This window comes from Amblyomma americanum, chromosome 1 (genome assembly GCF_052857255.1).
Source record: "Amblyomma americanum isolate KBUSLIRL-KWMA chromosome 1, ASM5285725v1, whole genome shotgun sequence".
NCBI lineage: Eukaryota > Metazoa > Arthropoda > Arachnida > Ixodida > Ixodidae > Amblyomma > Amblyomma americanum.
This window is the reverse complement of record NC_135497.1, coordinates 126,410,886-126,424,030: the sequence shown is the minus strand read 5'-3', so window position 1 is coordinate 126,424,030 and position 13,145 is coordinate 126,410,886. Positions and strand designations below refer to the sequence as shown.

Genomic DNA, 13,145 nt, shown 5'->3' with positions numbered 1-13,145 from the left:
CCGTCGTCCAGTTGGCTATCAACACCGGCAAGCGTCCGAGTGTTGGCCGGTCACGAAATGCCCTCAGGTTAAAGGTGCTTCGTGAATTCGGTTTCTGGGGCCGGATTCCCAAAAGTGATCCTCCTTAATGCGCCGACACCACGACGTTCACGCACATGACTGGTCCACGACTTTAGCCAGCCGGCACCTTGGCTCTTATATCGGCTGCAATCATGATCGGCCATTGAACTGGTGCTAGCCACACGCGAACTCCTACGTGCGAACAGCTCTGTTTATTCGACAACGTTGTTAAAAAACGACGTCCTTGACTTATTCCAGGTGAAATAGAGACTATATCGCAAGAAGCCTGTTCCCATCATGAGGCGAAACGATAAAAGTGACACCTGGAGGGCAGGGCGTCTGAAAGATTACCGGTTGACGACAGGGTGCGTCTGGATTTAAAAACGAGAATAGTCACGAATACGACCAGGAAAATAAAAATGCATTTTACCTTTCGTACCTCTTCAAAGCACGACTACCAGCTTGTTGGGTCCTTAAATTAACGTATTCTTTGACCACAGTGCGCGGCTCGATTTTCGTTCCCTGAAATCACGATGTCTTGTGGTCCTAACTTGCCTCTCATCATAAAAACTGCTTGCGAATGTGGACTTGTATGAAAAAAAAAACTTGGGCGACACTTAGGCTCCGTATTTAGGAGTATGATGGGATAATGTTAATGGGTCACGTCAGCGGTTCCAATTGCCCACGCAAACACGGGCGCTGCTTCGTATTTCACAATCACTACGTGAAAGGCGTAAACAACGTAGACCCCCATCAAAAGTACACGGCCCAGTGGGTTTGCTTGTGAGGCCTGCTGCATGCCTCTCTCTCTTTAGCGCAAATCATTTACTTATACACTTATATGTCCTAATGACGTTTGGGTCGTGTTGCGTCATTCTAATCACCAGCTTTCTAATGTTTCAATCACTATTAAAATCCGCCGCTCGTTTCGTGACGTAGCCAGCTTTTCGACCAATCCGGATTTTTTGCTGACGGCGCCGACGACGACAGCACCACATTTTCTGCACAACGGGGGCGTTGCTCGTACGATGTGATGCGACAAATCGCGTTAACAGTATTAACTGTACTATCGCGATTGAAAGAAATCCGAACGTGGCGCCCACACGCTCCGCTGTTCGAATTTCTTTTGATCGCGCTTGTTGCTGTGTGGCAAGAAAGTCTCTACAGTCGTTCTCTCTCTCGTCCTCTCTCTCGTCCTAAAATGTATCACGAAAGACACTAGCGTCTCTTTTCTACCACCGAAGCAAGAGCGTGATGGAAAGAAATGCGAACAGTGGAGCGCTTAGGCTCCGCGTTGTTCGCGTTTATTTCCATCGCCCCTGTACATTTCGCTCTCACATTGATCGCCTTCCCACTGCCTTGCATGGTCTTTGAAATTAATTTTGCCGTCGCTTTTTATAGCGATAGCTACGCTACACTAGCACTTCGAGCCTTCAGCGTGACACCCCTTGAGCTGCGTGGCCACCCTTGAGCTTCGTGGCGGCGCCGTGGCTGGCCACGTGCTGCGCAGCAGCTGCCCGAGCGCGGCGCGTCGGCGAAACCAAGTGGGGGGGGGGGGGAGGGGGGGTAGAGAGGGGGGAGTTAGTGAATCCGCGTTCAGGGACGAAGATGAAGAATGAACGCCCAGCGAAACGGAGCGGCGAAAGACTGACTTTGCAATTCGACTGAGTGAGTTCCACTCGGCCAGATGTAGCTATCGCGTCACTCCAGGTTTAACCCTAGCTAAACCACAGCCATTTTATTCGTTCTGCTGCTCTGCTTATAGTGGGTGGAACTTCTGGAGGGTGGTGAGTGGTGGCTTGCATGTGGATGAGTAACTTTTCCCGCTGGTCTGACTGGCACACAGACGCGCGCGCGCGCGCGCGCGCGCGCACACACACACACACACACACACACACACACACACACACACACACACACACACACACACACACACACACACACACACACACACACACACACACACACACACACACACACACACACACACACACACACACACACACACACACACACACACACACACACACACACACACACACACACACACACACACACACACACACACACACACACACACACACACACACACACACACACACACACACACACACACACACACACACACACACACACACACACACACACACACACACACACACACACACACACACACACACACACACACACACACACACACACACACACACACACACACACACACACACACACACACACACACACACACACACACACACACACACACACACACACACACACACACACACACACACACACACACACACACACACACACACACACACACACACACACACACACACACACACACACACACACACACACACACACACACACACACACACACACACACACACACACACACACACACACACACACACACACACACACAGACACGCACACAATAACGCACAGCTCACCCACGCAGACACGCACACACATACAAATACAGACACACACACACAGACACGCAGACACACACACAGACACACATACAAATACACACACACACACACACACACGCAGACACACACACAGACACATACACGCACAGACACACACACACACATGCAGACACACACACAGACACATACACGCACAGACACACACACACACTTAAACGCACACAGACACACACAGACACATGTACACAGACACGCGCACAGAGACACACACACACAGAACTACACACAACACTCACACACACACGCACTGAAGCTGAAACGGAAATGGGCTGACACGTTCATTACAGCGCATATTGTGCTCGGTAACTCTTCTTTCTTTCCGTAAAATACAACAGGAGCACGTAATACTTCTGACACGCTTTACTTAGCACGTAATACTTCTGACACGCTTTACTTACTGGTCAAAGATAATAAAAGGGCATACCTTCGCCATTTCGAGACCGATAATTAGTTCCCGTGTGACCAGCGTGTAAGGCAACAGAAATTGGCTGGCGGTTTAGCATTGCTAAGCACGAAATATTGCGCGAATTCACAGTTTTTTTTTTGCTGGTGGACACCCCCGCCACGTACCTGAAAGCGCGATTGACGTGTCCACTTACCCAGAGAGTCAGTTTTCCGCGTCAATGCCAATTTACCCAATGTACAGCCGGCCAAATCTTGAGCTGGAGTGCGTGACAGCCGCGTCATCCGTGCTCCTGCAGCTTATGACGGAGCAAACCTGCGAAAATATCAAATCTAAGCACAGGCTCAATAAGCCCATGCCTAATATTGAGCTTTCCGCAAGTTTTCTTCGTCGTAAAGCGCAGGAGCGTCGAAAAAACTGCCGTCGGGCACGCTAGCTAAATATTTGGCCGCCGGCTGTACATCGGCGGCCTACGCTCCAGTGCTGCGTTTCTTCAGCAATGTTGTGAACACGTATTGCTATAGTGCAGTGTTTCTGCACAACATTGTACGCCAACGCATGCAGCGCACATATTTCTTTTACTACCGCCGCAGGGCTCAAAGGGCGAATATTAGTTTGGCAGTAGTAATTGTTGATGAAGAAGACGATGCGCAATGCACAACGCGAGAGTTTGTTGCAGTTTAACACGAGGCGTCAATGGATGCGGCGATAGCGTATAGTGTTCTCGTGCAGTGTCCAGCGTAATTGATCTGTTCGCGGCTCTGGGGGTTCGAAACCTTGTCGCGGCAATACTTATATTATTTATTTTTTTATGTTTTGCCCAAGGCCACCTTCAAGGTCAAACATCACACAAACCGGTGACCCTGTTTGACCTAGCGAAGTAGCGCTTTCTCACTAAAATGGTCGGCCGTATAAAATAGGTTTCTATAGGCAGTCCACTTCAACAGACTTCAGACGCCCTTTCAATTTATGTCGACGCTTGATCTTTCGGACCATGTGTCGGTAAGTGTTAGCGTCTGTTACAAGACGGCTATACAGCTCGCCTTGCTAGTGGGGCTCTGTGCGTGGAAACTCTTTTCTTTTCTCCTACTGCTGTGTTCCAAGGGAACGTCCGCACCTACGCGCACAGCGTCACCTTTATGCAGGGAGAAAGACTAGACGACGGTGCTCACAAACAGACGACTTGTGTTGCACTGAACAGGCCATGCATGAGACGTGCGTCCATGGGTCAGACACTGAGCTACGCCTCTGCAGACCAGCTGATATTCGGCAACACGTTGTTTCGAATTAAGGTTGTAAAGCTTGCAGATGAGCTTTGTGCGCGGTGATAAATGTTACTACTGAAAAAATGTGCTGTCAAAGCTTACGCCAGGAACTTTGTGCAGTCTGACCAGTGGATACTTGCGTGAACAATGCGAGAAACAGCGCATACGACGGGCAGGCTAGAAGTGCCATTCACCAGCGCTGTGCTCTTCACTCTACCTCGTCTCTTCCGTAGTTCAGACTACCTCAGCTGATGCGGGTGACGTTTGTTTGCGAAGTTTCCTCCTGCACTCTGAGGTACTTCTTTTTTTTTCTCTTTCAACTTGCGATTGAAGTCGGCGAGACAGCTTCTGTGCGATTAAAAGAAATTAATTGATTCCAGCCGTTTTGGTTCTCCATACTGTCTGGCCGGTTGTCAAGACCAAGTTGAGGGCTGCTTTGCGTTTTTTTTTCTTGCGTGTGATGTATTCTGTTTTACGATATTTGGAATTCACTTGTTCCGTTTTAGGAATAATTCACATTTACCACGGATATGTTTAAAATAGCATCTTTGACTCATTTCAACCGAAAAAAGGCAAAGCCGACCAATGGTTCGGTCAAAAGAAGACGGACGTTTTGGCTTCCATACGGAAGCATTGTTCAACAGAGCAAAGCCAATGCCTTTTTCTAACTAACTACCCGACCATGCGAATTTAGTCAAACCTTAGATTTCATGCAGTTGCATCGGTCATATGGGCAAGCTTTTCAGAGTGGACAAGCATTCAATATGGAAGCCGAAATCTTTTGACCTGAACCGTTGGTCGGCGTTGCCTTTTTCTGTTGCAATGAACGTATTATCCGAACAGACAAGATTTCGTCAAATCTTTGATTTCAGCATCTTTGACTGCACGCGCATAATCGCTGTCCAGCCGTCTTGTTTTACCTAGAGGCATTTAAGTACTTTTTCCTAGAGTCCAGGACCGCTGGGCGGTCACGTGGTGTACCGGTGTATGGTGGCATTCTCATGATCGCACGGGCCGATGCGCATGCGTGCGATGACGTCGCTGCACGTGTACATGGATCTCGGAGCCTGTGGTCTGTTCCTGCAGCCGTTTCGTTTCCTCAGTTTTGCAGCTGCTTCCATCGGTTGTTTCCGCTGTGGCTTTCGATGCAAAAGGTACAGCAACAAGGGCCACAACTTCTGTGAAAAATTCTAGTACTCGCTATCATTGCGATTAGATAAAATTCCACACCAGTTATGGGTTTTTGCAAGAGGCAACCTCTTCACTCGGCAGGTGTAGCGGCGGAGAAGTAGTGACACATCAACGATCACAACAGCAACAAATTCTGTATTTCACTCACGTCTTCAAGAAAACAACAACAAGAACAACAACAACATAAAAAGGGTGGGTGAAAGCACGAAAGAAGGATGAGAAACCGTGAACCGCATTACAGTCCTCTGGTCAGCACAGTGTTTCTGGGATGGTGGCGGAACGAGTACTCCGGCAGAAGCCCTCCCTACGAACGGCAACAGAACGACGGACAACGTACGCTTGCAGGCGACGGCGGGCCTCGGCTCGCGGCTTTGGTCGGGTGGGCCGCGGGCGTCGCCCCGGAACCTCGCTGGCCCTCGGTCAGCGGCATGCAGTGCACGGGAATCCCTCGTCCATCGCCCGTGTCGTCAGCGGCGTCAGCAGCTGGCAGCACGTCAGACGCACGTCGCGTTCGTCACGCACGTGGCCCGCTAAAGGCTGCTGTCGGCGCCGACGTCACGGCCGACGGGAGCTACGGGGCCAGCGAGAGCGTGTACACAGCCCAGCGGTCTGCCGCGAGCCGCTCGCGCAGGAGACCCGGTTCTCTGGGGCGGGCTCTCAGGGCGGCGCCAGCGCGTCGGTGCGCGGACCGGGTGCGGGGGAGTTGACGTCGGGCCCGCTGTCCGGCCGACCGCCGCGCGCAGCGCTCCGGGACCGGAGGCTCGCGTGGCGCTCGAGAGGACGGCACGAGTCGGACGCCGGACCTGTTTTGTGTACTTGCCTAGGGAATTCCGCGCGCAGCTCCCATTTTGTACTATCGACATGTATTGGTTCCCTAGACATCGAAACAGCCGCACTCTTGTAACAACGATCTAAGTGAAAAACGCTGAGAGATAAAAATAAAACTGTCTAAAGACTAGAGCAACCTTGACTTTAACATGCCGGTGCCAAAAAACACGTGTCTGTTGCCTGGTGGTTTTGATGTATGTATTTTATGTACACGCGCTGGTATATTATTTATATATGTGTATATATGCATATATATCTCTAGTTGTTGAAACATTAATAACTCATGAATGTAACCGGAGAACGAAACCATGGTAGCCAATTGGAGGCCTGCGAAGACAGATTAAACGAAGGGTGCGCAGAGGAGGAAGCAGACGATGCTGCAGCTTGTGGAATGTTTCGATACTCTCCGGGCGCCGTCCACGAGAGCGCAGTAACTAGGTTGGTCTAGCCACGAAGTAGCGGGGAATGTTGCTGGAAGGCAGTGAGGGGACTCGTGTCGCCGCGTCAGCTGTACAGAAAAATACGAAGGCAGCTCTCCTCTTTGTACATGACTTGCGAGTACCCAGTCGTTCTCTTTCCCTCTCTCTGCATTTCTCTCCCTTTTCGGTGACCAGTTGCCAAGAAGTGCCAACCGACTGACCGCCGATCTTTAATGGGCAGGAAAGAGGAGAACGGAAAACGAATACAGCATATATATGGAGCAAAATCAGAGCACAGTACACGGAATACAAGCCGTCCGCTCCTTTGTACCGGGGCAGCACACGCAACATTTGACTAGATGCACAGCAAAATAGACTCGAGAAACATTTCATCAACACGTGCGCTTAGAGGAGGGGGAGGAACCAATATATTATGTACGCCGTGTATATAATGTATATCAATATATATCCGAATAAAAAAGGAGGGGCGTTTGACCTCGACTTGCCTGGAATCTCGGAATACTTGCAATGCGAACGAAAACGGTGGATAAGCTGGATGACTAGAATGGGCTCTGCCGAAGGGACTAACATGTTGTATAGCGCGACAGGACGCCGGTCTAGTGGAGCTCAGGGGCTTGTAAGTACAGAGGGCCCGCGGGGGGCCCCTGACGGGTGTACACAAATAAATAGCGCATGAAAGGTGATAGTGAGCCACACACAAAAGGGGATACACAAGTTCTAAAAATGTCCACAGGTGCGATGCAAACAAATGCCATATACCACGGTGAGAGTGCGCGCGAGACAGGACTATGGCGGCTGCCGTGCCGGCCACGCTACAGGGTGGCGCTCGTGGTCGTCAGACTAGTCCCCGGGTGCAGGACACACACACACACACACGCACACGCTCGCACACGAAGCGCCAGAAGGGCGCGCCAGTGGGAAAGGTGGGGCACAAAGACTCTCGGACAAGACACACGGACGCGACTGCTATCACAATCATTATTGTGAGACGGCCCCGGATGGAGACCGAAGGCAGATTGACAACGACCACGCGGGACAAACGAGGAGGGGCGATGTGCGGGGGGCGAGGAGTGTTCGGGCCTTCAGAAGGGCAGGCTGGAGACGAACATGTTCTCGATGACCGTCGGCGCGGGCACCAGGTCTTCGAGCTTCAAGTAGAAGATGCGCTGCAGGCCCTGCACACTCAGGCTGCGCAAGTCCGGCAGCTTGGCCAGCAGCCGCGAGAAGTAGTGTGGCTTCTTCTGGGCCTCGCTGTTGTAGGTGACGTGGTCCCTCAGCGACCCAATGATCTTCATCTGGAGCCGCTCCACCTTGGAGCCGTCCTTGAGGCCGTGTCGTTCTGCGGCGCAGGAATAAGCAAGCGCACCGTCACCCCCGTGGCTTTCCCTCCCCGTTCATGCGTCCTGCGGCGGCGTCGAGGAGAAGCCCCGGCCGCCTGGCTATATACCCTTGCTGAGTGCGCAGAGTCTGCCATCTTTGCTCGACACCCATCCCTCATCCTCATATGTTTGGCGAATTTCAGCGAGGTAGCTAGAGACCTGCCTCAATCGCCTTTCAAATTGCTCAAAAGGGGTGAAGAGAGAAGTCCTCCCTCGCTGCTTAGCCTGCAGGGGGGGGAGGGCGGCGAAATTGGCCGACTGATATTTGCAAAAGCGTAAGAATTTCGAAAGCGGAAGCAGACGAAGAAGCGAGGTTTGATTTTCATGCCATGTGTTTTTTTTTTGTGATGATATAAACGTGCCGATAACTGTCTTCCATCGTCATCGTGTGGCGCGTTGCCCTGAATTTTTCTCGCAATTTTAAATGGTGGAGCTTATTGTGCAGGCATTTTAATTTTCAAGTGCATTGTTCCGTGCATTTTCTGGCGGTCTTAATAAGTCTGCCGTTGGAAAAATGACGCCCCGCGAGGGTATTGGAGTTCAAAGAGTCCTTAACGAAAGGCTCTGACGTATCTGCTTCTCTAAAAGGTATTTCACTACCCCTGACCAATTGGACTCGAAACTAAGAAATAAACAGCGCACACACACACACTGCGCATGAGGTATCTCCTCCAGTGGATGGAGGCTATAAACATTGGAGAGGACTGTTTTCGTTTAGAAAAAGAAGACCGCTAACAAGCGGCGACTATTCTGGTAGCCGATACCTGCATGCATTACGTATATATCTACTGGTTTCCGCTGATATCTGATACACGACTGCCAATTAGTTTCAAGCTCTTAATTCTAGCAGCATGACGTGTATGCAATGTGCACCAGCCTTGTATAGGAAGCTCGAGAAGGCCCGCTGCGCAGCAAACAGAACGACATGCTGTCGCAGCTGCTAGGTTTTAAAAACAATGTTTATTTTGAAACGCAGAAGCATAGACCTACAAGCCGGGTGAGTATGAGTACCTCACGTCAAAGGCACGAGTTAGGCTTTAATTTATCTTTTCATTGTTTGCAGTGCAGCGCTCGAGCTCACTTGTGTAACGCGCACTGTAAACGAGAAATGATACAAAATGTTCAAGTTACCTGTCACGAGAGTCAGCGCCGCGAGACATGCGAACGCAGAGATGTCTATCTGCATGGCGTGCAGGCTTCGCGAGAACTCGAAGATGGCGGCCAACCATTCCCCAAAGATCCTTTCGCACTGAGTCCGGTGGAGCACGACGCCGTTGCAGAAAGTGAACTCGTCGTCTTCTTGCCGAATCCTGCGCAGTGGGCAAAAGAAAAAGGCAATTAGCAGAGACGGCGACGCGTCTGCCAGTTTAGTGGGATTTCTGTGCTGTTAGAAAACCATTAAAGGTAGCGAAATTGGCAGATAAGGGGCGCAAATGGTGCCGTAGCGATCACCGCTTGCAATGCGATATTCAGCACTTGAGAGCGCGTTTTCTGTAAACTAACGAGCAAAATACAGATGTACTTATTAATGCGAAAGCATTAACAAGCGGAAGTGTCCGCAAAATGTGTCCGCGAAATGTGTCACTGGATGTGACGTAATCAGTCATGATCTGAAGAGTGGTGTGAAGTATATGAAGGCAATAATTAAACAATACCGAGTCAGAGTCAGCAGCCATCGGACATTAAAATTAGTCAGTAATTAACGACATTAATTAATAACTGCGAGCAATGTTTCTAGTTAAGAGTATAATCAACGGCACTAATGAACATCACTAATTAATTACGCTAGTTAATTGTTATAATCAACCAGATCAATTAACTAGGCTAATTAGTGCGCCCATGTGATGTCAGCCATACGTTTGACGACGTCACGCCTACGATCAATCAGAATACAGCAACAAAAAAGTACACATCGTCGAGTGGTAGCATCGGAGATCGAAGAGTGGCGATCGGACCGTAACGGATTGGGTAAGTAGGTGTAGAAAGGCGTCGACTAGGAGCCACCAACGTCGCGGCAAACGCTAATGCTTTCGCATTTCTCCAATGCAGTCTCTGCAGTCATCTCTAAGTTCTACGGCTGATAAGCCACCTTTAACAGCAAGTGACTACCCATTGAACTTTACTGCTGTGGCCTCTGCCAACGGCATGGACGTGTGTGTAAACGTAATAGCCATAACTACATACCAGCATATGAATTTCTTGAAAGAGCTCAATGCAATTGAAATTCTGGGAATCTTCCTGAATAAACCGTATTTACGGTTGAAATAAAAGAAAAGGCTTCATTTATGGCTTTGTTCAGTGGCTTTGAACTGTCATAAATATGAGCTTGACTTAACTATATGGCCAATATCCATAGATCCAATGGCTTTTAAAGTACGCTCACCTGTAAGCCAGTCGGAGTGCGAAAAGCTCAAGGCTGGCAGACTGGAAGAGGAGCTCTTGGTCGCTTTTGTCTAGCTCGCTGAATCCCGGAATCTTCTCAGAAAAGGTTTTGATGACGTCGACCGACGAGGTCAGTAAGTTGTAGAACTGCTGAACCTCTGCCGCTGTCCTGCGGCTTTCATCGACGGGCATCTCTTGACACTGTAATAGATGTATAAATGACGTCAGAGACAACTAACGTCTGGGATCAAACCTATGAGAACAGTGAACTCTGTACTGACGACACCAGACTTTTGTAATACGTGTTTTTCTTTGGAACCATTTTTTGGAGCGCTTATTTGGAGATACTTTGCGTCCCTCTTATTTGCCCGCAGTGCTCGTAGCTCTTCAGACTATCAGAATAAACAACACCTGAATCGTGACCATTTGAAACTGAGCAAAAAAAAAGTTCCCTATCAACGAATCCCACATCTGCGCAGCACATATCTAGACTGTACAAATTCCAGCTTTCTTGGGCATCCCTTTGAAACCTGAGGCGATTGTGGAATATTGAAAGGCACTGTAATGAGCATATTGATCGGAAAAGTAGCAAAATCTTGATTTTAAAGTTTTTCCTGCGCCGCACCGAGTAAGACTGATAGAAAACCTATAGGGTGCGTTTTTTTTTAACAAAAAATAGCAGAAAACTACTAGTGTCTCGAGGGGGCATCTGTGGATATACAGATTGTTATAAAGCACTCTTACGATATGCGAAAAATTTAGTTCATAAACAATTTCCTGTGGTGGAATGCTCTCGTCCAGAATTATTAGGAATAATTCTGAGCTCTAAGTAGGCCCGCTAGTGTGCAGTGAGAAATGCAGTCACTCAAATTCTGCTGGCGCAGGGCGCATTTTTAACCTCCGTACACTTCCTCTTCCCTCCAATATGTCAGCAGTTCTGTATGCTGGCCTCCGATATGCTTCTGCCTCTCGTCATAGCCATAGCCCCCCTCTTGCGTGGCTCCTCGCGGCTCCGGTACCCCAGATCTTTTTTCATCCTCTTCGTTTTACCCCTGTCAGCGGCCCGTTCCTACAAGCCCCTGACATTCTCTCGCTCGAGGTCCTCTCCATCATCCACGCTACTCAACATTTTCATTCGCTCCCACCTGGGCCTAACTATACCATATACACTGACTCCGAGGCAGCCATTCGTGCTGTTCAATCAAGAACTCTCCCACCACATCTGTCCACAGAACTCGAGGCCGCACTTGTGTCGCTGCAGCCTTGCCCCGTCTTCCTCCGATGCATCCCTATACACTCTAGGACTGACTGCAATGAGCTGGTTAACCAGCTCGCCCGTGAAGCTCTTATCCGGGCACCGTTGATCCCCTGGCCAAGGCCCATGGAGGGCGGGTACAGTCTGTCCCTTCGCGCCACCATTGAAGAGTATTACAACGCTCTCCGTTATGATCGTAAACTCTACTCAGACCTCCACCCTATAGCCTTTCTGTGCGGCAGGCTCAGATCCTTCGACAGATACAACTCAACACACCTGTCACACCTGCATGGCTTTATCTCTACAAATTCCGTCGCGATCCCCCTTGTACCAACTGCCCTGCCCCTTATGCCAGCCTCACCCACTGTTTATTTTCTGCCCGGTTACTCGGCAATGGGGCTTCTTACCCACACCCTCCCACACTGTCGGGACCTGGCTGGACTGGCTTGGAGCTGAGGGTGAAGAACAGCGTTTTAGGCGCCCAAGTGTTGTGCCTGTATAAAGTCTCATACTACTACTACTACTACTACTACTACTACTACTACTACTACTACTACTACTACTACTACTACTACTACTACTACTACTACTACTACTATATAATTAGCACAAAATTAGCTAAAAAAGTGGTCGCAGGATACAGCGAGGGAAATAAGCATTCTCAAGTGACGTGTTCCGCACTTCAACAGTCTACAACAGAAGCCGGCACTGACTCGTAAAACGTTAGTCTGCAGCCGGCTGTTTCCACTTTTTTGCTACTCCCGACTTCTCGCAATTTGCTCTGGCTCACACCATGCCCTTCTCGTCGTTGAAACCTCAAACCAATGCTGAGCGAGATCGCTGCTGCTCTGGCAGTGACCGTGCCAACTCGATCAGGCAGGCAGAGGCAGGTGAGAATTACCAGCGAGTAATCCCTGTTGGCGAGGTCTGGAGAGGTGTCCACGTGAGCCCTGACCAGTGCCGTGATGAGGCTGACCGGTGGCGATGGCGGCGACTCCTGGGGACTCTTGGGCTTCGAAGGCAGCCGGCCCCGTCGGCCCTTGAGGCTGTCCGTTCGCACCACTGGAACAGGAACCACGGGTAAGTATTCGGTCGTTGTCTATGCACGCAGCCTGAGCTGTAATTCAGCGTTCCATGCGAAATTCCAGTGGCCAGTAGAATGAGAACCTTGCGCCCATACCGTCTAGATTTCAAGCACAATGGGAACACGCAATTACTGCAGTGGGAGAGAATTGTAACCGAAACCATTAAATGCACACGTTTCTGAACTTCGCTAAAGCTCTCGTAATATTCACGTTTGGCTAGCAAAAAGGAAGGCAGCCGCAAATATCGATCGAGCTTGTGACCGGAAAAAGCTAATCTCTGCGCTGTCATGACTGACGAGAACAAGCGATCAGCTGGTTACGTAACCGCCGTTATGGCTAAAGTCGCACCACGT

General features: G+C 49.9%; 1 protein-coding gene across 12 annotated transcripts in view; it reads right to left on the bottom strand.

Moving 5' to 3' along the window:
- Positions 1 to 5,538: 5,538 nt before the first annotated feature.
- Hr38 (Hormone receptor-like in 38) overlaps positions 5,539 to 13,145 on the bottom strand; it is a 44,677-nt gene continuing 37,070 nt past the window's right edge. For all 12 annotated transcript variants that reach the window (XM_077646804.1, XM_077646803.1, XM_077646805.1 and 9 more), the window contains 4 exons: positions 12,609 to 12,769; positions 10,454 to 10,653; positions 9,202 to 9,380; positions 5,539 to 8,030 (listed from right to left, as the gene is read on the bottom strand). In XM_077646804.1, coding sequence (XP_077502930.1) covers positions 7,774 to 8,030; positions 9,202 to 9,380; positions 10,454 to 10,653; positions 12,609 to 12,769 — 797 coding nt within the window. In that variant the 3' untranslated portion in view covers positions 5,539 to 7,773. The remainder of the gene's footprint in view (positions 8,031 to 9,201; positions 9,381 to 10,453; positions 10,654 to 12,608; positions 12,770 to 13,145) is intronic.